This window comes from Malus domestica, chromosome 10 (assembly GCF_042453785.1).
Source record: "Malus domestica chromosome 10, GDT2T_hap1".
Classification (NCBI taxonomy): Eukaryota; Viridiplantae; Streptophyta; class Magnoliopsida; order Rosales; family Rosaceae; genus Malus; species Malus domestica.
The window spans coordinates 35,296,463-35,321,888 of NC_091670.1; the positions used below are offsets into that span (position 1 = coordinate 35,296,463).

The window sequence follows — 25,426 nt, forward strand, 5'->3', positions numbered from 1 at the left end:
CTTGTGTGTGATATGTATGAATCGAGTCGAAATGGTACAAAACACAGAAGGTTTAAATTAGAAGTAGGCTCCAGACACCGTTGTCTTTACTGTCGTTCTTTCTGCTCATAAAATGAATGCTGCAAGTTTTAGGTCTGTGTAGAGTTTATAAATAGGAAGGAAATACACTGTTGGGGCGATTTTTGGATTATTTACAAATACAATACATGTTGGGAAATAATTCCTGCACTCCTGTCTACTTGTTTTCCTTGATTCTTCTTTGATTATTTCTATCCGAATGCTAAAAATCTACAAGGGTGTGTAGGTGGAGAAAAAAGTGGTGTAGAAATCACTTGCCTATGTGTCTACAAAATTTGTAATTACCTTTGCATCGAAAGACAATATATCTAAAAGTTTATGGCTCTCCCTCTAGACTTGTGGTCCTTTCCCTAGTTTCCTTAGATTCCTGGCATGTGATGGTTGGCCAATTCTTGGGGCTCTGTTAGGACCACAAAAATGTGCAGGTCATCTGCAGACATATAAACTTGGAATGGATTTCTTGTTTCTACTGGAGAGATTCCCCTTTTATTATGTATAAGGACAATGGGAGAGAAACATGTCATGATCAGGGACTAAATTTGGATATATTTGTTGATTAGGGGGTAGATTCTAGTTCTGTTTCTATTTGTGCAAACTTATCAACAAGTGCACGAGTCTGGAAGTTACTTCTGTCATTGGTTGCACTTGTTTGTGATAGATTTCTTTGAGCGGATTGGCATGACAGGTCATTCTGGGTGGTGGCCCAAATTCTTTAATCATTGTGGGATTTGAGGTATTTGGGTGGTGAGTGAAAGGTTTTGGGTATATGTGGACATGGCAGGTTCAAACTTTGAGATTGGGATGTTGGTCGTTTTTGTTACTTGTTTGGGAGATATTTTTGCTGGAGTTTTAATAAAACACTCCTGATACTGTTCATTTTTAATGAAAAACCACATTTATACATTTCCCTGGTACTATTCACTGTCCCTTTAAAAAGGGTTTTTCATTAAAAGGGAAGTTTTTTTTTTACTTTTCGTTAGTTTTCCTTATTTTTGCACCAGAACGTCTGTATATAAGTGGATTGATGGTACTTGCCTTTGGTGACAGTTTGGGTTAAATTCTTGCGTTTGTAACATTGTCTGTATATAAGTGGATTGAACAGGCTCTGTGCTCATAATTTTTTGGTTGGATAAATAATCTTTTACCCCTCAAATATGCTGCACTATACAAAAATAGCCATTTTTGGAAGAAAGAGAACCATTACAAACAAACATGTGAACGCACATACACACGCCAACAAAGAAAAAATGAAACTGCCTCCAAGGAAGTTTCACTAATTTGGAACAAATTTAGGTCTCACGGTGGAGAAAGACTTGGGCGTCACCGAGAGTATATCCTTGCATGATTACAACACTCATCGTATGACCTCCGCTAACGTGTAAGAATCCCCCTCACAGTGATGCCTTTAGTTGCTTGTGATGATTGAAATAAGCTCATTAGCCGTCCATGTCACTAAGGACAGGTTCTGAAGTTTCCTAAGCAACTCTTTGCCCACTGATGATAGCATAGGGACGTTTTGATGAACTGAAATTTTTCACGACACAAATAAATTAATTAATTAATCAAATTATTTAAAGGAAAACTAATGAAAATGGGTTGAAAACTTAGATGTTTAATGATAAGGACAAAATAAAAGGTAAAGTGAATAATACCAGAATTGACTTTTTAATGTAAAAATGTAGTTTTTCGTTAAAATGAACAGTATCAGGAGTTTTTCGTTGAAGTTTCTATTATTTAACTTTAATTTTGGAAAGACATACCTGAACTTTTTGCTAGATTCAGCAATGTATATGAAGCAAGCACTCTTTCCTCCACATCTCTGTCATAATTCAGTGATTCTAGCAGCTGAGGCACAAGAACCGAGCATGCCATGGACCCTAAATCTTCATCTCCGACTGCATCGACAAACCTACTCATCCACGACACCGTCACAAGGCTCGATCGCGCTAAACTCGGGATGCCATTCGCCATGGAATCCGAAAGGGCCACGAGTAGTTTCCTGTTGCCGTTTTTTAACAAAACAGTGGCTGTTTTCCTTTGCCAATTTTCCGTTGCTGCTTCGTCTTCGTTCTGATTTTTCGGATCACATAAAAATGGTGCCATTATTTGTTTGTTTTTCGAAAAATTTCAGCTGGTTTGGGGTAGTAGAAAGCTTACCGAGTGCGCAAAACCATCCACAACATTTTCTTTGAAGTGAAATGAATTTCTTGGCCAATGACTGTAACCGGCTTGTTGTAAAAGCCCCTGTTCTGTTGATGCCTCGCCGGTGTTAGAAAACCGGCCTCCCAACATTAAGAGAGCTCTTGACGATCGTTGCTGGACTTTTTTGCTGCATGTTCGACTGCTTAAAGCTTCTATGATTGCTTCAATGGCTTCTTCTCTATATACACTGCTCCTGAAAGGGTCTCCCTGCAACAAAACTGCTACTCCATATGGGAACTATTCAAGATATATATAAAACCCTAGGGCAAAGATTTAAGTACTTATCTGAACAGTTTGGTTGCCAGAAGTTGAAATGAGTTTAGAAAGATTTTACAATTTCTACGAGAAAGTTGCGTAATCACGAAGGACGGATTTACCATAAGATCAAGCTGAAGTAAAACGACTGCAATCAACGGGCGTTCTTCAAGTGGAGCTCTCTGCAGATAGACCAACAAAATCTGCATTGTGTTAACGCCGCCGGATCCTTCTTTCAGTCCATTTAGGATTTCAGTGATTTTTGTTCGTCTGCGAAGAATCATTCAGTTGATCAAAATGTGAAAAGATCATATAAAACGTACAAGAAAAATGAAAAGAGTTCAAAACAAATCCATACCTACTAAGGCATAGTATTTCGATCAACAAAGCGAATGCGGAGCCAGTACCATTTCCAAGTACAATGAGTTCAAGAAGAGAAGCCTTGTTGAGAAAATCAGCCAAGTAGTTTCGACAGCTTCCATCAGCTCGAACACAACGTGCAATGACTGAAGCAACGTTGTTCCTCTCACGAGTTTCCCCTCTCTCGATTTTTGTCACCAGAAGGCTCAACCCTCCAAGAGAAACTACCTCTCTTGCATTCTCCAAGTTTCGGTCTTCATCAAAACCAGTAAGAAGCTGGTCTAAAAGGTACAACGCCGCCACTTGAGGACTGCAACGAACTGTGAATAGCGTCTGCAACTGATCTCCAAACTCTAGTACTCGAAGGACTAGTGCCACCCATCCGACAGATATCATCTGTTTTGCCTTTGGCTTCAACAAGTAAAGCAGAATTGCAGCTTTCAAAAATAGACCACTGCTTTTTAGAAGTCTCATAAGAAACTCAAGCTGTGGATCCGAGTTCAGTATGATATGTCTAATCATCTTGTTTCTCGCTACAAATTCAGCTAAAACCGAGATTACTAATTCCAAAATTTCGTCATTACTAGAAACAAACAACACCTCCAGCATTCCCTGAATAACAGGTGGCTTTGATAGCTCAACCTCAATGACAGGATCACCATGGGAGTCCAACCAAGCCTTGGTAATCACACGAATTGCACTTTCGCAATCGCTTAGATTATCGGAGGAGTAGATAGTGCTAATAGCCCGGCTTAAGTTGCTTAGAGGTGGAAGATGGGAGTTATCTTGGTTACGGATTGAATTGTTCTTGACCATGAGGTTCTTGTTCACCAAGCATTCTGTTGGTGCATTCTGGCATCTAAAGAATCCAAAATGGCCCGTCTTCTGTGCCTCCGACTCAGGCCATAGCGCGATTACTGGATTTCTATGATTTTCGCTTGATGACCTTCTCCGACTAGACCTTTCTCCACTCTGACAAAACCAGAAAACGGTGACAATGTGAATTCTCCCTGCAACATTCAATTACTTACGAAAAATGAATGTAGTAAAGAACTGAGATGAAGACAGATTCACTCACATGAACATAACCGAGATGGTTGTAATCATCTTCATCTACACACAACTTTTCCACCTCATCTAGACCCCAAGTATCGTTCAAAACTCCATTTCGATGATTGAGCTCCACAGATTTTCGCTCAAGCGCGGGGCCAAACACAGCGTGGTATCTTCAGTGATTTCCGAAGCCATCAAACAAGATACACAATTACAGCACAAACTACAAATCAAATATCCTTTCAAAATGTTTTGCAAAAGTGATTAAAATGTTTTCATATATTAGTACTACTTACAAATTTTTGTTGAGCGAGGAATGTGAAGTGTAAGAATCCGATGATCTCCTTCTTGATGATCTGCAACTGCGTATCGAAGAAGGCAAAGGTATAGTAGGAGGAACAGGACGGGCCTCAGCTCCAACTTGAAGCCACTCTTTGTAGTACAAAGCAAACCTTGTAGTTCCCATATCCATTTGTTCATCGTACGCTCTTGCCACGGCTTTCATTTTCTTCTCCTTCTCGCCGTCCTCTGAGCTCGAAAGAACATCCATTTCCCTGGCATACCAAATCTTCACATGTAAAAGATGTGGAAGAAAGAAATGCTCCCAAAGATCAGGAAGAAAATGTGTTCTTGCCAAACTCGCTGAATCACAGAACACTTGAAGCAATTGCCTCGCCGAAAGCCGGTCATTTTTCTCAATCTTGTGAACGATCGACAAGTAGAGTTGAGCACAAGCAGAGAGATGAGAATTGCTAGATTTTGAGGAACCAACAACGTTCAAAACCCGAATCGTATTCTTCACTTTTTTCGTCCTAACTTCCATACTTTCCGACCATTGATCTTCCACCAACTTATCAACACTTTCAATACCCAGTTCCAAGTTTCCCAACATCCCATTATCCAGATCCTTTTTCTTTCTCACCAAGCAAGCCCTGCACTTTTCGCGGATTGTTTCCCGAAAACCCTCATCCTTCACATACCTCCCAACATAACCGCTAAGTATCGAAACCACAGCTCTAGTGGTAACTTCATCAATGGCAGCAGGCTCACTAGCCATCGAACTCTCCGAAACCAATGACTTGGAATTCGACCTCTCCGAAGTAGTACTCACCCTCCTCGACGACCCTTTTCGCGTCCGAGCCTTGTGGTGCGGAAAATCGTAACTTTTTCGATCCTGGCAGATGTGCACAGGCAGAAATAGAGCCGTAAGTTCATCTCTTTCTCTGTACATCAATGGTTTCTGGCCTTTCGGGTACTTATTTTTTTCTAGTCCGACTCGTTCTTGGGTGAGCAGTTCCTTCAAGGAAGCCATTTTCCGGAGGATTACTGCATTTAGGGATGGAGGAAATAAGTGTTAGTGTGAAGGTTCTTCCGCACTGACATCCCACAAAACCAGAAGATACAAAAAAGACAGCTATGTTAGCTATTACAAGGGAAAGAGCCGAAAGATGGTTACAGATATGAGGACAAAGATTGGACTGGAGTCTTTGCCTGACACCTTTTTAACGTTTTAATTGTAAAGCGATTAAATTTGTAGAAAAAAATTTAAAAATTAAAGAATATGGAGGTTAATAATTGTTTTATTGCTTAAGTATTAATAAACATGTTAATTTTTATTGGTGACATATTATTTAGTTTGTAAATTTTATCTATAAATTTAATTTCCCTAGCGTTATCCTTAAAACGTTTAATGAAACAGTCGGGATCTAAACCGGTTTGAATTTGGACCAGGATGAGTTTTTTTGGAATAGAGATTTGAACTTAGGTACAGAGAGATGAGGGTAACATTTTTGCCAACTGACATAACCCACGTCGGTCTTTTTTTTTTATATTTATTTTTATTATCTTGGATGTTAAACAAGAGAAAGTATCATTTTTTTGGGTATTTGGTACCAAATATGAGCTGCTAATTGTTGTGGGGCTTTTGTGTCGCGGATTTTAATGGGCTTGTGTTGTAAAGAGACGAGTTTTCCTATGGGATGTTTTGGGTCTAACTCATGAATAGGGAATGTGAAGATTTTGGTTCGTCTCTTTACAACACATGCCATGAAAATGTTCGACGTAAAACCTCCAAATACTAATTAAGAGCATTTCTAATAAAAAAATGCATTTTTTTCTTGGTGTATTATTATTTCATTCCAAGTCAAATGCATAACCTTTGATTAAGCGTGAATAACTCACAAACAACGACAATCAGAAATCATTCGCACATATCTAGACATTCAAGAATATGAATATATAGATACTTATTATTTAATATATACCCAAGCAATTATGCAAGTTTGACCATTGACCATTGCTATAAGATGACATGTAACATGTTGCATGGTGGCTTAGAGAGAGAGAGAGAGAGAGAATCGTCCACGTGACAAGAGAGAGAGAGAGAGAGAGAGAGAGAGAGAATCGTCCACGTCACTGTTGTCACATGCAAAAGTTAATGTGAAAACAAAAGAGAGTAAATTGTAATAATGGTCTCTCAACTTTAATCAAATTGAAGCAATGCTCTCTTAATTAAAAACTCATTACAATTGATTTCGCAACTCATCAAAATGTGTAGCTATAGTCTTTTTTGTTAATTTCGTCAGAATTTTGTCAAAATAAGTTATGTTAGAAGGACTATGGCTACAATTAGGGTCCCTCAACTCATCAAAGCGTGTAGTTATGGTCATTTTCTTCAATTTTGTCAGAATTTTGTCAAAATGAATTATGTTGGAAGGACCATTGCTATAATTGGGTTAAAGTTGAGGGATAATTTCTCCAATTGGATTAAAATTGAGGGATAATTTCTCCAGTTGAATTAAAGTTGAGGAATCAATGGTAATAAATTTTTAGTTAAGGGACCATAGTTGCACGTTTTGATGAGTTGAGGGGCCAAATAGATTTTTAGTTGAGAGACAGTTGCTCCAATTAAGTTAAAGTTAAGAAACCATTACTACAATTTACTCTTAAAAAAATTAAAACAGAAGCATACAAAATAGTTAGGACAAAAATATAAGGTAATACCCCAAAAGCTCATGACTCATACGAGTCATTGACGCTGTGGTTTTGTTTGTTATCTCCTCCTCTCATTTCTCCATCTTTTTCTCTGCCATGCCATGCCATGTTTTTTTCTTTGTTTTCCAAAAATGACTAGTAAGTGGCCTTGCTACAGCAGGCTATCTTTTTGAGGATCGAGGCTCACATAGGTATTTAAGTCTCTTTTTAGCAACTATCATGTGATTAACCAACGTTAAGAATCGAACTTATAACATAACTTTGCAATACAGGGCTGAAATTCATCCTCAACTACTAAATCTCCTTATGATCGTTGCCACTTGCCATGTTTTCTTCTGCTGTTGGCACGCCTTGTTCTTTAGTAAATTGACAATTGTTCTCTTCCAAAATATTACTTTCTCTGAACCGGTTTAGCCCAACGGTTTTAGGGTTCAGACCGTTTTAAGTTTTGCCTTGGGCAGAAGTGGTATCCGACCGGTTTTGTTTTGAAGGGAAGTCGTGACATCAGCATAATAAAGAATTTGCCAAACATCTCTTCATTAATTTGTTAAATAAAGAATTTACCAATAAAATTGGAAAAAACAATTCATCAAGGTCTTTCAAGTGGTCCAAGAAGGAGTTATACTTTTGTCAAGACAAAAGGTTTGAATATAATATTAAAGATGCTTTATTAATTTTTTTTATCATAAGCAATGTTATTTAAAAATGAGAGAAAAAAAGAGAAGGTACACTACAATTAACATAACAACCAGTTGAAAAATGCTAGTTATCTAGCTAGCAATAGATTTCTCTCAAATGGGCTTGTGAGACCAACATCTTGGGGCTAATGTTGGAGCCGCTCAAGGGCCTACTTTAAAAAAAAAAAAAAAAAAAAAAACGACAACTAGTGGCAAGTTACGGTTATCCATCATTTTCAGGGGTTGGGAAGACTTATAGAGGCATTTCAACCTCCCTTTAGCTACAAGTCTGGCTTTCAGACCAGCAGCAAGTTTTGAACCCGAGACCTCACAGTTTTTAGTTTTAAGAAATCTCATAATTTGTTATTTTCCACTGGACCACCAACTCATGATTGCTCAAGGACGTACTTGGTTTAGTAGAATATCTCATGCATTCTTCAAATGGTGTACTTGGCTTCAGTGACGGATCCAGGAAATAATATTATGGGGGTCAGTAAGAATTGCGCGCGCAGTATGCAAATTTTTTTAACAAAAATAGCATGCATATTGTCATTTCATCGAGTTTTGGTATGCCTGAAGTCATTTGGAAATGTATACAACACACCAGTTAATGCCTCATTTACGTAGGTAACTAACATGTTCCAAGGTTGCTCTCATATAAATGCTTAACAAAGAAACACACTTATCTTGAACACACTAACAATGTTTGATATCATTGCATCCCATTAATATGTTTGTCTAAGAATGATGATATTTTGTTATTCTCTGAAATCACAATTTCATTTACTTTGCATTTTTGGATAGTTTTTTACTTGGTTCTTTTTTTTTCTGCCTACAATTGTAATCACAAATAACAAACAAGTCAGAGGTAAATAATATTAGGACTAGACTGTAAAGGGGCAACACCTCTCTAATGCATTTTACAAGCAGTTGAAGGGCATATATGAAGGGCAACTCCAACCTTTAAAGGGCAGCATCCAAGTCATCCATAGACATTCATCGAAGTTCGAAGGGTCAACACTCAAGTTATCCCTAAACATTCATTGAAGTTTGGGTATCAGTTGACCCCCCAGGGCGCCCCTCAATGCATCCGCCCCTGCTTGGCTTAGTATAATATCTCATGTATTCTTCAACTGAAGAAGGTCATCTTTGGAGGATAAAAAATAGGTTGGAAGAAGAAGTTTAAAAGAAATATTTTAAGTTATATTTTAAAATCGGAGAAGAGCGTAGAAGATGAATATCTTATTTACAGAACAACCCCACCACATGCTGATTGATTTATAAAGTTAAACAATTAGTCAAAAGTAATGAAGTTAGTGTCTTGATGATGACCACCTGATGACGATTGCATGCAGATCATATGGATCCCTTGAACCATAGATCAAGTCTACACTAATCTTCCCTCAAAAAAAAAAAAACAAAAAAAAAAGTCTACACTAATCAAACATAAAATAATTTTCATTGCTTAACAAATAACTAATACATGTTAACTTAGTAAACAAAATATATGACGTACGTAGCAATTTCGCAGCAATAGAGCATGCAAATATCTGTCGTGTACTCACAAGCCACACTCAAACATAACATTAGATAATATGGGATGATGGGTTCTTTTGTTTCTTTTTAGTAGTAGGTAATATTTTCTTTTCAAATTCGTCGTATGGGAAAGAACATTTTTTATATATGTATGTATGTGTGTGTGTATGTGTGTATCGACGATGGGACATGTAGATTATGTTAAATAATGTAGTCAATCAAGTGGCAAGCATAGAAAAACATGTATATAGCTATGTCCACTCCCTACATCTTGTTTGACCAAATGATCATATCATCCTCTCTTTTTCTATAAAGGAGAGGTAACGAAGAAAATGATATATTAATTACGCATTTTTATAATTGAAGTATTTTTTTTTATATAAAAAATGAAGGCGAACAATGACCAATTCATGCATGTGCTAGTATCTATTTCGTTTAGAAAAGATTTAGAAGTCCATTCAAATCTTTAAAATAAAATTTGTAAGGTTTTAGTTAGGAGTAGTTTAGGAATGAGTAAAGTGCTTTTTTTTTTTGTTTTTTGAAAAATGATAAACACAAATTATTTTTAAGTTCTCACACACTTAAATTCAGTTTGTTGGTTAGGCTTGATTTATTAAATCTGATGACTAGAAATTTTAAAAAAAATTATGTGAGAATCTAAAAAGAGAGAAAATCACTTTTTTTTTTCCCTTAACTTTGGTGGGAGGGTAAGGAAAATATGGAAGGTGAAATGAACAATGAGTGGGTGAAAATAGCACTTTAGTACCACTTTAATCGAGATATTGATGCTCGTTTGGAAGTGTCTTTAAAATGTGTGAAACCGTATTTGTTGAAAATATTTTTGAAATCAATCCCTGATAAATATATGAGTGAATCTTATAAAAGTGCTTGAAGTACTTTCTGCAAGAAGAACTATAATTATTTGCTTCTTATAAAAATTACTTTGCTTTTTGAAATCCAAAAATATTTTTCTAAAAATGCTTCCAGTTATTTTAAAAACAATTCCAAACAAGCCATGATTAGGTTTGGTAATGTTTTTGCTTATTCTGTATGAGAGCTTCAACGACACAACCAACTCTTGCATCAAATATCGGTTCATATGCTTGACCTACTTCTTCCTGCAATTCACTGCCTTTAAAATGCAAATAAGCATTACATTTAATTTCTTTCTCCTGATTGTACTTGCTAGCCAAATCTATCAGCCATCTTCGAGCTGCTTGTCTGCCGGAATGCCTCCTTGATTTTCTTTTTTGTTGTATTTTAAATTTCAAAAATGTGATTTTTTTCGTCTACATGGCATCAAATGATTGGTTGCGTGGACTTTTTGTATGCCACATCATCAAACTAATAGAAAATTTAACATATTTTGATAATCAAGGATTACATTGATGTGCAGTACTTAATTTCAAAGACGATATTGCTTGATTTTGAAAATAAGAAACTATTTTAATAACTTAAGTTAATTTCAAGGATCATTTGCTATAAAAGTCATTTATATGACTTGGGGAAAGAATTACATTGATTAATATGTTAGGCACGACATAATTACATTGACTTTATTTATTTTTTTGGTAAAATTACATTGACCTTATTTATTGCGCTCACAACCGAGCTTTTAAAGACGAAATGCCATCGACAAGATGGACAAATTTTTTAGTGTGTTTATATAGTTCATTTTTAAATGTTTAACTCATTACATAATAACATATGTCGTATTGTTCCGTATTCTAATACATTAAAAAATCTCTCAAGCAACGTCCTTAAAAAAAGGCATGTGTGCTGCATGCTACATGATTCGTTTTGATGAATTTTCAACTGTAATTGACACTGCAAGCAGCTTTTGTGTGTTAAATTGTCAAAAGAGCAAATAGTATATCAGCCAAACTTCTCAAGGAACCAGTCAAAAAATGTCGATGCTTAAACCATCTCCAACTGAATGGTTTAGAGGGCCAGGCCAAAAAGTTTGTGGGCCCCATTGGACAAAAAAGGGCCAAAAGGCCAACTGGGAGGCTCAAATGAGCCAGCGCCTCAAGCCGGGCTAGAATTCAAATGCAACGGTTAGCTAGCCATTATTTTTTATTTTTTATTTTTTTTACAAAATTTGTTTAAAAATTTGTAATAACTCTTTTCTTTTTTCCCTATACCTTCCTAAACCATTAAACATTTCATAACATTAAGTAACATGAAACAACATTAAACAATATTAAACAACATTAAACAACATTAAATAACATTAAATAACATTAAACAACATAAAAATTATACAACATAAAAAATAAAATAAAAACATTTAACAACATGAAACTTAAACAACATTTTTAAAAACATTTAACAACATAAAACTTAAACGCTTACTTCATGCTATTTTTTGGCCCAAAGATGTGCAACAAAATCCTGTTGTAAGTACTTGTTTGTGGCACATGAACGTATCATTCTATAGCGCCTCATGTACTCATTAAGATACTACCAGTTCTTGGATTGAAAGACAAATTAGGCCTATCATATATTTTTGCATGAGCTATTTTTGACCTATTTGGATCATCTTGTTCATCACTGGACTCTCCATTAATATACCCATCTCACTCATCCTCCACAATCAATTTTTTCTTTTTTGGTCAATAATCCTCCACAATCATATTGTGTAATAATGCAAGAAATCATGATGGGGTCCAAATTTTCTTGACTCCACCCTCTTGCCGGTTCGCTGATGATCTTCCATCGTGCTTGTAGCATATCGAAACTCTCTCAACATCTTTTCGGTATGCCTCTTGGTGTAAGGTAAACAACTTTTTGGCATCATTCATAGGGTTTGGAATTGCTTGGACAAGTGTCGCCCATTTTGGGTAAATGCTATCTGCCAAGTAATACCACATGTTGTACTGGCGGTCGATGATGTAGTAGTCAAGTTGAGGTGCTTTACCTTTCGCCAGGGTATTGAAGAAGGGTGAACGCCCAAGAACTATAATGTCATTTTGGGATCCAGGGACTCCAAAGAAAGCATGTCAGATCCATATGTCATACGAGGTAACTGCCTCTAACACAACAGTTGGCTTTCTTGACCTTCCGCATAAGCCTTATTGCCATCCGATGGAAAATTCTTCCAATCCCAATGCATGTAGTCTAATGACCCTATCATGCCCGGAAACCCATGGTCTTTAACTTTGCAAATGAGCTGATCCAGATCTTTTTTATTTAGCTCGCAGAGGTACTCGTCTTTGTAAAGCTAAACAATTATGTCACAAAATTTAACAAGAGTATCAAGGCATGTAGACTCAGACATACCATGGGTTTCATCCATCGAATCAACTAGGGAGCCATAGGCCATCATTCGGAGTGCAACAGTAACATTCTGATGAGGTGAGAAACCAGGGTGGCCTACTTTGTCCCGCTTCTGTCGAAAGTATGGATTGACCTGCTGGACATCACGAAGTGAACACTCGAAGACATGATGCCTAATTCGGAAACGACGTTTGAAATCCTCTTCTGTGTACATCGAGTTAGGGTTAAAGTAGTTGTTCATCAGATTGACATGCGTCATCACTCTGTTTCGTGGTTTGTAAGAGCGACAAGCAACAGAGCCACCCCATTGAGGTTGTTCCTGAGTTGGCAGACACATCATGACCGCAACCATGTCTACTACTCTATTTTGTATGTTGCGCCATGCTTCATCTTCTTCATCAGACTCCTCATCTTCTCGTCTCATCTGCTCCCATTTTTCTTCCAATTAAAGGATCCCCAGTTGGAATCCGAAAATGATCCAAAGTTGGATTTCATTGCAGATTTGAATTGAAAGAGATTGAATTCAAAGGTGTGCGAATTATAATCCAATATCCACCTCATTTTTAGCCAAACAAAATTCAAATCCAACAGCTAGCTGACATCACTTAGCTGTTGGATTTAAATTTAAGTTGTACTTTTTAAATAATAAATTATGTTTGGCACTATGACCCTTTGGCCTTAGGTTGAAGACGGTTTTTTGTGACAAGACTAAAATGAGCCATTTGGCCCTCAATTGGAGATGGTAAGAAATATGGTTTTGCACTGTTCATTAAAATATTAATTTATTGGAGGACCAGATGGCTAAAATGAGCATTTTGACAAGTCTTCGGTTGGAGATAACCTTATCATTCTAGCTTTTTAAAATAGGACCAGGATCCTCTCCTGAGCTAAGGATGAGGATCCTCCTCATCAAGTGATGTGGGCCGTTGGATGAAAATCTAACGGTTACAATTATTATAACTTTAAAGGGGCCCCATGTTTGTAGCCGTTGGATGAAATCCAACGGCCCACACTCATTATCCAACGGCCCACGCTCATTGATGAGGAGGACTCTCATCCTTAGCTCAGGAGAGGATGTGGTCCTTTAAAATAAACAAAAAGATGACATATTTTGCTTATGAATCACACGGTATGGCAACCATGGCCGACACCAACTCCGTCTCTAACCTTTTGCCCCCTCTCTCTCTCTCTATTCACAGACGAAAGCGAAAGATTAACCAAAATAATAAACTACTGCGCCTACAATGGCTCTCCATTTTCCCACACTTGCAGTGTTCGCAATTTCCAAACAAAAACAAAACACTTCCATTAATTTACACCGAGGCTGCGTCACCTCACCCCAGCTGGGATCGCTGATGCTATCTCAATCGTCACCAAAGCGACTTCATCTCCCTCTAACGAAATTTCTCACCTCCTTCTCTCTCTCGCTTTAAAAAAACACATAAAAAAGCTTGTTTTCTCTCTGTTCTCTCTCTCTCTCTCTACTTTCTGACTCTGTTTCTCTGAATTGAATCCTACCCTTTTGGCCCCCCACCTCTCTGTCCTCCCTGCCAATCTTGGGATTTGATATCTGTGAGTTTTGTTCTGGTTGATATGGTTGAAAGTTTGCTTCTTCTTGTTTTGGGGAATTTTGGGTTTGCTGCAATTTTCCTGAGATGAGTTCTTTTGATGTTATGGGTTTTGAAATTCAGGTGGGATTTGATAGGAAAACTACAACTTGTAGCAGAAGCCAATAACAGTACATGTGTAAATTTTTTTTATTAGTTTTTATACAACTCTTTTGATTAAATCTGCAAAAGTTTCTGTTTTGTGCAGTATTACAAAATTACATCATATAATATATTGGTTCCAATATTTGGTTTATATTGTTGTAGTTAGATCTTGAGCATCAATATTCTAGCTTTGTATTTTAGATTTTGTTTCTATTTCCAATTTGGAAGCTTCAACTTAGCAGTTTTAATTTGGAAGCTTGAAATTAGCAGTTTTAATCCAATGGTTTTGTGTTTCAAGTCTTTTCAATGAAACCCACCTTTCAAAATTGAAGAGCAAAATCACAGTTTGTGATAGGTTCCCCTTTTGTTAAATAGTCTGTTTACCTTGCTTTTCGTTCCTTAAAAGCACTTTTGCTTATAGGTTTTTACCAAACCAATCAGATGGATCATAATATTTTGAGAGCTATAGCCTATAGCTTGTGTTGGAAGAATTAGACAGCTTTCGGGCTCTTGTTCTTCAAAGGAACTAGTTCTAGATTTTGCTATCTTCAAGCAGTATGTGATTAGGCTTGACATCCATACATCCTAGGCTCTACAGGTCTAAAGTCGATTAATGGCTCATTCAGCCGAACCATCATCCTCTCTGAGCTTTACTTCATCACCCCATTTATCAAATGGTTCAATAAGCCACAACTTATCGTGTTCTGGCTCCGAATCGGTGCCAAGTCTTGAAGTCATCAGTTTGTCCAAGCTTAGCTCTAGTTTGGAGCAGTTGTTGATTGATCCTGGCTGTGACTATAGTGATGCTGATATCGTAGTTGAGGGGATTCCTGTTGGTGTACACCGATGTATATTGGCTTCTAGGAGTGGATTTTTTCGCGAGCTATTCAAGCGAGAAAAGGGGTCTTCTGGAAAGGAAGACAGGCCAAAGTACTGTATGAGTGATTTTCTGCCTTATGGCGATGTTGGATATGAAGCCTTCTTGGTTTTCTTAAGCTATGTGTATACTGGAAAGCTTAAGCCTTCTCCCGTGGAGGTGTCAACCTGCGTTCACAATGTATGTGCCCATGACGCATGTAGACCTGCTATCAATTTCGTTGTGGAATTGATGTACGCCGCTTCCATTTTCCAAATGCCCGATCTGGTTTCGATATTCGAGGTTGGTCTTCTGTTATTCTGAATTTCCGAGCAGATTTTTATCAGTTAGTCAAGTCTATGAGTTCATGAATTCGTAAATCACCATATTTAACTTATCTATGAATGTTATGATAGGATAGGATTGTCTATGCAACTTATCATTTACTCATTCTTTTGGTAATATAAATGAAAAAAGAGTTCTGATTTGATTGTCTATGGGTTGGCAGCGGCGCCTTCTTAATTTTGTTGGGAAAGCTCTGTCAGACAATGTTGTCCCAATTCTCTTGGTTGCCTTCCATTGTCAGTTGAATCAGCTCATCGATCAGTGTGTAGATAGAGTGGCACGATCAGATATTGATGACATCTCTCTTGAGAAGGGACTTCCTGATGAGGTTGTGAAGAAAATCAAAAGTCTTCGCCGCAATTATCAGCAGGATTCTGACCCAAACTTGCCACCTGCCGATCCCTTGCATGAAAAGAGAATCCGAAGAATACATAAGGCTTTGGACTCGGATGATGTCGAGCTTGTGAAACTTCTTTTAACGGAGTCTAATATAACCTTAGATGAAGCAAATGCTCTCCATTATGCTGCAGCTTACTGCGATCCTAAGGTTGTGACCGAAGTGCTTGCTCTGGGCCTCGCTGATGTTAACCTCCGGAATTCTAGGGGTTATACAGTGCTTCACATTGCTGTGATGCGCAAAGAGCCATCAATTATTGTATTGCTACTGACTAAAGGAGCTCGTGCATCGGAGCTGACATCAGATGGTCAGAGTGCTGTTAGTATTTGCAGGAGGTTGACGAGACCAAAGGATTACCATTCAAAAACAGAGCAGGGGCAAGAAGCAAACAAAGACCGAATATGCATTGATGTTCTAGAGAGGGAAATGCGGCGGAATCCAATGGCTGGAGATGCATCTATATCTTCCCAAATAATGCCTGATGATCTGCACATGGAGTTGCTGAACCTGGAGAACAGAGGTGACATTCCTAAGACATTCTCATTTTTATTTACACCATATCCAATTTTATTTTGCGAAGTTCTCTTGATAAATGTTGGTTGTGGATATGTAGTCGTCTTATGTTAACCCCCAAATTTCTACCTTTTGCCTTTCATACTTCGGCTTTTGATTGGTTTTGTGTGCCTGACTCTCTGGCATGACATCTTTCGCTTGTAATCGCAGTGGCATTGGCCCGATTGTTTTTCCCTGCGGAAGCCAAGCTAGCCATGGTCATTGCCCATGCGGAGACATCTGAGTTTGCTGCGCCATCATCATCGAAAGGATCAAGTGGGAATCTGATGGAGGTAGATTTAAACGAGACCCCCACCGTGCAGAACAAAAGACTTCATTCCAGGTTGGAAGCCCTTATGAAAACAGGTAAATCACAAATGCATGCTTTTCTCTGTTACAGCAGTCGACCTACATAATATTTAGTCATTTGTTCTAAGCTTCATCGAATTGTGGCAGTCCGTTTGGGTAGATGCTACTTCCCTCATTGCTCAGAAGTCCTGGATAAGTTCATCGATGACGACCTCCCTCATTTGTTTTACCTCGAGCCTGGCTCCTCCGACGAGCAGAAGGTAAAGAGGAGGCGTTTCATGGAGCTCAAGGAGGAAGTACAAAAAGCATTTGACAAGGACAAGGCCGAGTGTAACCTCTCCGGATTGTCTTCATCGTCCTCCACGACATCTCCGGAAAAAATTGGTGCAAATCAGAAGGTTAGGGAACCGTGAAGGCGTGTAAATTTGCATCTAATAAGCCTTCGGAGGTTTACTGACGAGAGCGTAGGAAGATGTTGGCTATATTCGGATGGGTAAAATCTTGGCAGATGTGAATTGTTCTGTTAACTGCACAAACTAGCAAGTATCCTCCTAGTTTTGTAGTTCTGTAGAGGATGGTTTTGAATGAAAATTACCTTTAATCTTTCTTTTAAATCCGTCTCAAGAGGTTTTCGAACTCAAAAACTTCAGGTTTAAGGGAAAACGCTCTTAACGAACTAGGACGTATTCAATTTCAATACATAATAAATATTACTTGTAACAAAGTTAAATTTGATACTTTTTTTTTCTTTTTCTAATTAGACTCTAGATTATCTTGTTTATCTAGACTTTGGCCTTTAAATTTTAATTAAAAATTCAATAATTAAGATTTAGGCCTAAAAATATTTATCATCTTATTTCTATTCTCAATATACTTAGAATAATATTAGATACACTAAATTTGTTTATCAAATGATGTGTCACTGATTAAATTTATACTTTAATTCAAGTTGGAACTTGATTAAATAGTTGTAATAGAAATTTATATAGTGTAAAATGTGCCGCGTCAAATGCACAAATTTAGTGTGTATAACACCACCAATATACTTAACATTAAAGTTCCAAATTCAACCACCACGAGGTGGCCCAGTGGTTAAGAATGAATTTTAGGTCCGTATTTCACACGGCACGTTCTGAGTTTGATTCATGTCGCTGATAAATCACACGATGATGGCCAGAGAAAGGTTGAAATGCCTCAACGAGTCTTCCCGACCTTCGGAAAGATAGACTACCGTGGCGAAGCCACCAACTAGTCTCCTTTAAAACAAAAAAATTAAAAATTCCAAATTCCATAATCCGTCCCTCCTAATAAATAAAGAGTTGTGCTATTCAATGATAAATTTTTACCTCTCACACCTTTGTTAATTTTTTTTTCCATTGATATTCTTCAATTCATTCAATTTGGCGGGTGAAAATTAAGAGGAATGTGTGAGACAAAAATGGATGTCTAGATAGCAATCGCAGCATCACCCTAAATCGAACAAGTGATCAATTATGGTAGTAGTCAAATCTGACTTTTAACCCATAATTCATGTTTAAATCCTATTCTAATTCTAACATGTTTCCTAACCCGGGAGCTAATAAACGTTGAAAACTTGAAACCACGTTAGCAACGTTAAAGCGTAATCGTCACTCAAACTCCGTTGACAATTTGCGTAGTAACATCTTCAACCGCCTCCTGCATTTTTGTGACCCCATCAATCATCAAGCTTTGATGATCCATCTCATTAATCTCCGTGTTTAAAATCTAACCCATGTTAATTAATGGCTGATCCATCATCTTCCTTGAGCTTCACCTCATCCTCCCACATATCCAACGGCTCAGTAACCCCCAACTCCTCCTCCCCCGCCGCCAACACCCCGCCGCCCACCCCGGACCTCACCTCCCTGACCAACCTCAGCTCCAGTTTGGGCCGGCTGTTGGCCGACTCCGGCGGCGACTACAGCGACGCCGAAATCACCGTCGAGGGCGTTCCGGTTGCCGTCCACCGATGCATTTTGGCTTCGAGGAGCGAGTTTTTCGCGAAGGTATTCAGCCGGGAGAATGGGGGTTCCGAAAAAGAAGGAAAACCTAGGTACTTTTTGAGTGATTTGCTGCCATTTGGTCATGTGGGTTATGAAGCGTTTGTGGTTTTCTTGGGGTTTGTGTATACTGCAAAGCTGAAGGCTTTTCCGGTCGAGGTTTCGAGCTGCGTTCACATTGTGTGCGGCCATGAAGCTTGTCGACCCGCCATAGATTTTGCTTTGGAGTTGATGTGTGCCTCTTCGGTTTTCGGAATGCCGGAACTTGCCTCAGTACTGCAGGTTGGTTGGTGTTGTTTGCTTTCTGAATTTCTGATCAAACATTTTAATCACATTGAGAAATTAGTCAACTTTCGAGTTCTCATTGCACATTTGTTCAAGTGTTTCTGCAACTTCGTTATTCAAGCTTGGATCTTCCAATATCTCGAATGCAAAGACAGATTACTAACTAATTTGGAAAGAAAAATGGAAGGTTGTTCTGATTTGGTTGTGTGTGTATTGGCAGCGACAACTTGCTGATTTTGTTGTTAAAGCCGTGGCGGATGATGTTATCCCAATCCTCGTGGTGGCGTTTAATTGTCAGTTAAGTCAGCTCATTGATCAGTGTATAGAGAGAGTGGCACACTCGGATCTTGATAGTATCTCTCTTGAGAAACGACTTCCTGACGAGGTTGTGGCGAAGATTAAAATTCTTCGCCGGAATTCTCAGCACTACTGCGACCCAAACATGCCGATTGTGGACCCCTTGCGTGAAAAGAGAATCAGGAGAATACACAAGGCACTGGACTCCGATGATGTTGAACTTATGAAACTTCTTTTAACCGAGTCTGATGTAACCTTAGATGAAGCCAATGCGCTCCATTATGCTGCAGCCTACTGCGATCCTAAAGTTGTGACTGAAGTGCTTGGTCTGGGTCTGGCTGATGTTAACCTCCGGGATTCCCGGGGTTTTACAGTGCTTCACATTGCTGTGATGCGCAAGGAGCCATCAATTATAATATTGCTTCTGTCTAATGGAGCTCGTGCATCAGAGCCGACCTTAGAAGGTGAGAGCGCTGTTAGTATTTGCCGGAGGTTGACAAGGCCAAAGGATTATCATACAAAAACAGAGCGGGGGCAAGAAGCAAACAAAGACCGAATTTGCATTGATGTTCTGGAGAGAGAAATGCTGAGGAATCCAATGGCTGGAGAGGCATCTATATCTTCCCAAATGACGCCCAATGATCTGCACATGAGATTACTGAAACTGGAGAATCGAGGTAACATTTCTAAGACACTTTCACTTTGATTAGTCAAGGCATTGTGGTGGCAGATCGTAGTCGGTATCATTTTTCTCCAGAAACACTTGAATCTCAACCTTTTGCGTTTCATGTTTCATCTTTTGATTGTTTAATGTGTGTTGAGTATCTGACGTGATATCCTTCACTTATTAGATAAGGCCTGAATCTGAAGTGTATTATTTATTGCAGTGACATTTGCCCGATTGTTATTCCCTGCTGAAGCCAAGCTAGCCATGGCGATTGCTCATGCAGACACAACGTCTGAGTTTGCCGGGATCTCTTCAGTGAAAGGATCAAGTGGGAATTTGATGGAGGTTGATTTGAATGAGACTCCCACTGTGCAGAACAAAAGACTCCTTTCTAGGTTGGAATCGCTTGTGAAAACAGGTATCATGCTTTTGTCTCTCGGATAAATTATTGTGGTTGAATTGCAGAGTTCTGGTTGATCCTTTTCTTCGGCTTATTTATTTGCATGCTTCGACGAAACTCTCCAACCCCACCCCCACCCCCCCCTGGTGCCACGAGAACTTGCAACTGTATGACTTTGCCCCTATGCTTCAGTTGTCTCGTGTCCGTCAAGGGTCAAGGTGGTTACGAAAATCATTAACTTAGCTGATGTGGAACATGAGGCACAAGACATCATAAGTTGAACCACAACAGCAAATATTTAGTATTTAGAATCTGCTAGTTAAAAGTACTTGTAGTGTCATCGGTTTTATTCTCTTCTAAGCATTAGTGTTCTATTGTGGCAGTCAGCATGGGTCGATACTATTTTCCACATTGCTCGGAAGTCCTCGATAAGTTGATTCAGGGCGACCTTCCTGATTTGCGCTTCCTTGAGACGGGCACCACCGACGAGCAGAAAATAAAGAGGCAGCGTTTCTTGGAGCTTAAGGAGGAAGTACAAAAGGCATTTGACAAGGACAAAGCTGATAAGAACATCTACGGGTTGTCTCCGTCATCCTCATCGCCTCCGGAACAAGTTGGTGCAAGTCCGAAGGTTAGAAAATTGTGAAGGCATGTAAATTGTATCGAATCATAGGCCTCCCAGCAAGGACGAAGCTAGAAATTTCTTTTAGTAGGTGCATCCCAAAAAATAACTAAGAAGACCTTATTATAGGATGTCTTAATACCCAATATGATAATAGGGATGATTTCAAATGATGGTGTATCACAATTCCAATGGTACAAAAATTTCAGTCTAGTAGTGGAAAGTGGCAAAATGATGAGAAAAATATTCCTACATGATAGGCGGGAGAGGGTTTTTTCGTTTGAATGACAGAACAAGAGCACTTTTGCTCGTATTATGGAGTGAAGTAGTATGCAGGTATGTTGATCTTTAGATACATATATTTACTACAAAGATAACGCGTGTATATTATATAACTGAAGTCTGCAATTTAACAAACGAATTACTTGAGTGGGAGCATCTTCACCCACTGAACCTTGATTGGCTCCGTCCATGCCTCCTAGTTACGATCAAATTTTGCAAAATGGTCCGAGTTGGAAGCATGTGAAAGTCTCCATATGCAGGATTTTAGCTGCCAAACTTGTAAAACAGATGAATTCTTTGATCAATGAAACAGTGTAATTCTTAACATATCTCTCGGGTGCGAAACCAAAGTTACCACCGCAAGATGAACCGCAGATTGAGCACCATACGAACCAAAGGGAAGCACATGAACGAATTTACGTCGAAGTATTTAGTATACAAGACGGGATTCATTGCGAAAATCTAAACGTACAAGATTAGAAGGATGAAATTCTTAGCCCTTTTGCGATTTTAAACTTTCCCACATGGCCGGACCTTCAGGATGGACATCTACGAAATATTTTACAAATCGAGCATCTGAACATGCAAGGAGAGTGCTCAAGGATAGCATAGGCTTTGCTGCACCTTTCTCCTTGAGCCACAAATACATCGAAAATCGAAGATTAATCCTCTCCATATCGTAACATAAATATGCCGGGAAAGCCACCAGAGAATCGAGCGGATAATTTAAACTGTCTGTCAAGCAACTGATCTTCTTTTCAAGCACATCTTTGCTCTGGTTAAGAACATTAGGAGCTTGTTTAATGATCTTTGATACGACATTGCAGTCCAAGCCAGCTTGAACTAGGCAATCAAATCTTTCCTGCAGTTGGTCCCCTCTGCCTCTGAATTTTTTCAGAGCTTTCATCATCTCCTCTGAGTTTTCGGTGTATCCCCATCGCAACAAAAACGATGTTTTCTCGAGATGATTACTAGGAACTGGGGATATTACTTGCTTGATGGTTTTACCTTTTGACTTTGAAGCCAATCTCAACACCTTGTGTGGATCTTCCTTCATAAGTTGGAGCAGGCCGACTCTTTTGACCTTCAGCTCTTTACATAAAGTCTTAGGTCTTTTTAAACTAGACGAACTCAGAAATTCAATGTCATCGGCTACAATGTCTACTATTTCTTCTGTCCCCATTCCAATCTCAAACAGAAAATCCATTGCCAGCAAAAGATTTTTCATGCACTTACCAGACAAGACCTGAGGGTTTCGCATAAACAACGAATAAACCTTATCCATCCCGAGACCCAATTTGAGTAACCGGCCAAACAATACATACACGTTCTTCCCAGAACCTTGTAACAGTAATGCAGGATTTCTTTTAAACAAAGCACACATTTGCTCCTCTGTATAACCCACACTATCCAGAAAATCCATTGTATCAAGCATTCTGTTCCAGTTGTACGTACTGTTATGTGATGCATACCTTCCAATCCAATCCATTCCGAGGCCTATATCCTTCATTTTTTCGTGAACCTTGACAAAGTCTCTATGAACACCGCCAACCAAAAGCAAGGGGCAACAACTAACAAGCTTAATAACTGTTGGTATGCTTAACCCCAAATTTTCATAAGCTTGAAGCTTTGAAGCCAACACTCGATAGTCATATCCAAATATCTCTCTTGCCTCCCTGTACATTTTACCAATGTTACCACGGGGGATTCCGTAATTGCATAAAGCATGAACATTATCAACCATAACATGATCATCACTCAGAAACATCAAGTGCCGCGGTAGCAGCGATTGCAGCTCAGAAGGGCTCAAACCCAAGCTCTCAAAGAAGGGTTCAAACTCATTAACGGGATTGTAGCGTAAAAACCGGGTTAAAGAACGGGCAACATCTTTCTCGGAGTCTATCTTGGAGAGCAAATTCTGAAGAAAAATTGGGGAGTTCTTGCTAATATGCTCGGCATCCATGAAGCTGAAGCTTCGAGTAGAATGCAGGTAGTCGAAAAGGGCTTCCTGAGCCACGGTTCTAGCATTTCGAGAAACCCGATTCAAAACTGGAGAATCAGATTGCGTGGACTCCATGACTGAGACCCTTGCCAAATGGGCAATCCTAGAACTCCCAAAGCATCGATTTTTAACCCAAACGAAAGACGGGTTTTGCGCAGAAGTGGTTGTTTCATGAACCAAAGGAGAGAGGGGTACATGGTGTTTGAGTTGGGCAATCATTTTCGATACCCTTTTGTGGATTCTATTCATTAACATAGAAAGTGGCGAAGGAGGCATACAACAGAGAGAGAGAGAGAGAGAGAGAGAGAGAGAATTTTGTGGGTGAATCACATTTTTGCAATAATAGTTGAAAACTGGAAGTTGCAGAGTGTGAAGATTGAAAGAGATGGAGACAATTGAGAGGAGAGGTTACCTTGGATTGGATGAATCCTCTCGGGATTTAAGTCCCTATTGTTCCTTTCATTATATCCTGTCTGGGTTTTCCAGAGAAGCGAAGATGGAGTGTGCGCCCCTCTGTTTCTGCCATTATCATAAACCCTAGAATTTGGGGGTTTTAGCCGCCTCTTATTTTTCTTTATTTTTTCAAATCTTCTTATTTATTTATTTATTTTGTAATTCTGGTGTTCAAGGACTATAATACTCAATTTACACTTATTCAACACCACGAGTGACTTAGCGGTTGGAGATTAATTCAAAACCTGTATTTTTTATCAGAGATAGTCTGAAATGACTTTATAAGTCTTCACAGCCTCCGACATGATGGACGGTTACGAAGTCACCCACTGATTCATTTTTAAAGAGAAAAAAAATTACATTTGTTCATCTTGTTAATAAAAAAGGACGCTCATCTCATGTTCAAAAGTTGGTTCCGCCACTCTAAATTACTATACTTAATTATCCTCTATCTCCATAACTAAGTGTTTTATGTTCTATTTGACAAGATCAGATCTAAAGTTGAGTTTCTGTAACCATCTGATGATCAATTTCTGCTCTCCTCAGGAGAATTAATTATCATCAACATCATCACTGCCATTTGATGGAAGCTGATCACGAAGCTTCATGTTATCAAGTGCATATTAATCGCATGGATAACAAATGCATCAATCAACATCGACAAGCTTGTTGGGTGAGTATGGCACCTAGAGTAGGCTAGTTTAGGATTCGACTCCGATGTAACCCTAAACAATAAATGAAGAAAATAAGTCCGCACCCCGCACCCTTTCTGATGTAGTGACGCCGCAACAGGACTAGGTTCTCTCACATTTTCTTTTCATCCCTTTTCATTCGGATTCTCTCACGTTATCTTTTCATCCATTTTCATTCTCTTCTCTCACATTCTCTTATTTTATCTTTCTCTTGCTATAAAAAATTAATATAAGATGTTGACGTGATAAACCGTGACCGTTCAAATAGAAGGGGATGAGAAAAAATAGGGGAGAAAATCTTACTCCGCTGCAACAACCCTTATGAGTCACATTTACACGCCAAAAACACCAAACCCAAATCCCACCACGGCAATTACTCATCCTCTTTTCTTTCAGTTATGAATCCAAATTTACAAAGAAAAAGGAGCTCACAGGGCAACAAAAAAGTTGAAAAAGTGGAAACTTGAACCAAAAGACAAGTTTTACTTAAAACTGCTATCTGCTGCTGCCCCATGCATGATGTAGCAGCATGCCCTCAACCGGCTAAGTACCCAACCATGGATTATCTCCTTTATAACATAGTATAATCTTGATTAAGGTCCACTTATAGTAATGATTACCATCTTATTTGGTCCTATCCAATGGCAATCCAAAATTCAAACATTGAGGGTTCTAGTGTTAAATAATAAGTTTTTTAATAGAAACATAGTCAAAGTGCGCAAATAAAAAAAAGTCAGTTTATTTCCTAAGATATTTCATCAAACATGCAGTGGCTTGTTGTCATCAGCCAAACCATGTTGCGTATATGTCAATAGATATCGACATACGTCGAAGCAATCTGATGAGTGTTATCGATAGAATTTGTCAAGTGCTCTCGACGCAACATATCGAGGTTTTGACAAGATATGCGGCATATGCTTAATGGGCATTACATCAAAACTTGTGGGCACAAAAGAGAGTCATACCTAACTTTCGAAGAGTCATCGGAAGACCTTTACATGTATATTTTCCTAACTTCGAATGATCATGGGACCACCTTGACCCCAATGTACATCCACCGTATGGCATTATACAATTATAGGGACACTTAAAAAAAAAAC

General features: G+C 38.6%; 5 protein-coding genes across 5 annotated transcripts; 2 read left to right on the plus strand and 3 right to left on the minus strand.

Moving 5' to 3' along the window:
• Positions 1-1,099: 1,099 nt before the first annotated feature.
• On the minus strand, positions 1,100-5,423 carry LOC103446053 (putative E3 ubiquitin-protein ligase LIN). Its single transcript, XM_008385109.4, has 7 exons — positions 4,245-5,423; positions 3,974-4,121; positions 2,894-3,867; positions 2,658-2,805; positions 2,236-2,487; positions 1,839-2,148; positions 1,100-1,602 (listed from the first exon to the last, which is right to left on the minus strand). The coding sequence occupies exons 1-7, from the start codon at positions 5,258-5,260 to the stop codon at positions 1,484-1,486; spliced, it is 2,967 nt and encodes a 988-aa protein (XP_008383331.2). The 5' UTR covers positions 5,261-5,423; the 3' UTR covers positions 1,100-1,483.
• A 6,389-nt stretch (positions 5,424-11,812) lies between these two features.
• LOC139188694 (uncharacterized) lies at positions 11,813-12,858 on the minus strand. Its single transcript, XM_070806371.1, has 3 exons — positions 12,438-12,858; positions 12,216-12,368; positions 11,813-12,114 (listed from the first exon to the last, which is right to left on the minus strand). Exons 1-3 carry the CDS (start codon positions 12,856-12,858, stop codon positions 11,813-11,815), a joined length of 876 nt encoding a protein of 291 aa, XP_070662472.1.
• Positions 12,859-13,972: 1,114 nt separating this feature from the next.
• Positions 13,973-17,085, plus strand: LOC103446052 (regulatory protein NPR3-like). The gene is given in 4 exon segments (NM_001293864.1): positions 13,973-15,305; positions 15,511-16,264; positions 16,468-16,662; positions 16,753-17,085. Coding segments are annotated over 4 exon segments (1,761 nt in total). The 5' UTR covers positions 13,973-14,759; the 3' UTR covers positions 17,019-17,085.
• Positions 17,086-18,164: 1,079 nt separating this feature from the next.
• LOC103446051 (BTB/POZ domain and ankyrin repeat-containing protein NPR1-like) lies at positions 18,165-21,248 on the plus strand. Its single transcript, XM_008385106.4, has 4 exons — positions 18,165-18,908; positions 19,132-19,885; positions 20,096-20,293; positions 20,659-21,248. The coding sequence occupies exons 1-4, from the start codon at positions 18,369-18,371 to the stop codon at positions 20,919-20,921; spliced, it is 1,755 nt and encodes a 584-aa protein (XP_008383328.1). The 5' UTR covers positions 18,165-18,368; the 3' UTR covers positions 20,922-21,248.
• Positions 21,249-21,555: 307 nt separating this feature from the next.
• On the minus strand, positions 21,556-23,741 carry LOC103446050 (transcription termination factor MTEF18, mitochondrial). The gene has a single exon (XM_008385105.4). It carries the CDS (start codon positions 23,455-23,457, stop codon positions 21,673-21,675), a length of 1,785 nt encoding a protein of 594 aa, XP_008383327.1. The 5' UTR covers positions 23,458-23,741; the 3' UTR covers positions 21,556-21,672.
• Between the last annotated feature and the right edge of the window lie 1,685 nt (positions 23,742-25,426).

What these genes read in the sequence shown, in the direction of transcription:
- LOC103446050 (XM_008385105.4), bottom strand. Translation starts at nt 23,457, where the DNA reads ATGCCTCCTTCGCCACTTTCTATGTTAATGAATAGAATCCACAAAAGG.
- LOC103446051 (XM_008385106.4), top strand. Translation starts at nt 18,369, where the DNA reads ATGGCTGATCCATCATCTTCCTTGAGCTTCACCTCATCCTCCCACATA. An exon ending in AACTTGCCTCAGTACTGCAG is followed by an intron (nt 18,909 to 19,131) that starts GTTGGTTGGTGT and finishes GTGTATTGGCAG; the next exon opens with CGACAACTTGCTGATTTTGT. An exon ending in ACTGAAACTGGAGAATCGAG is followed by an intron (nt 19,886 to 20,095) that starts GTAACATTTCTA and finishes TATTTATTGCAG; the next exon opens with TGACATTTGCCCGATTGTTA.
- LOC139188694 (XM_070806371.1), bottom strand. Translation starts at nt 12,858, where the DNA reads ATGAGACGAGAAGATGAGGAGTCTGATGAAGAAGATGAAGCATGGCGC. An exon ending in TTCGATGGATGAAACCCATG is followed by an intron (nt 12,369 to 12,437) that starts GTATGTCTGAGT and finishes AGCTTTACAAAG; the next exon opens with ACGAGTACCTCTGCGAGCTA. An exon ending in CAATAAGGCTTATGCGGAAG is followed by an intron (nt 12,115 to 12,215) that starts GTCAAGAAAGCC and finishes ATGACATTATAG; the next exon opens with TTCTTGGGCGTTCACCCTTC.
- LOC103446053 (XM_008385109.4), bottom strand. Translation starts at nt 5,260, where the DNA reads ATGGCTTCCTTGAAGGAACTGCTCACCCAAGAACGAGTCGGACTAGAA. An exon ending in TCCTCGCTCAACAAAAATTT is followed by an intron (nt 4,122 to 4,244) that starts GTAAGTAGTACT and finishes AAATCACTGAAG; the next exon opens with ATACCACGCTGTGTTTGGCC. An exon ending in ACCATCTCGGTTATGTTCAT is followed by an intron (nt 3,868 to 3,973) that starts GTGAGTGAATCT and finishes TGGTTTTGTCAG; the next exon opens with AGTGGAGAAAGGTCTAGTCG.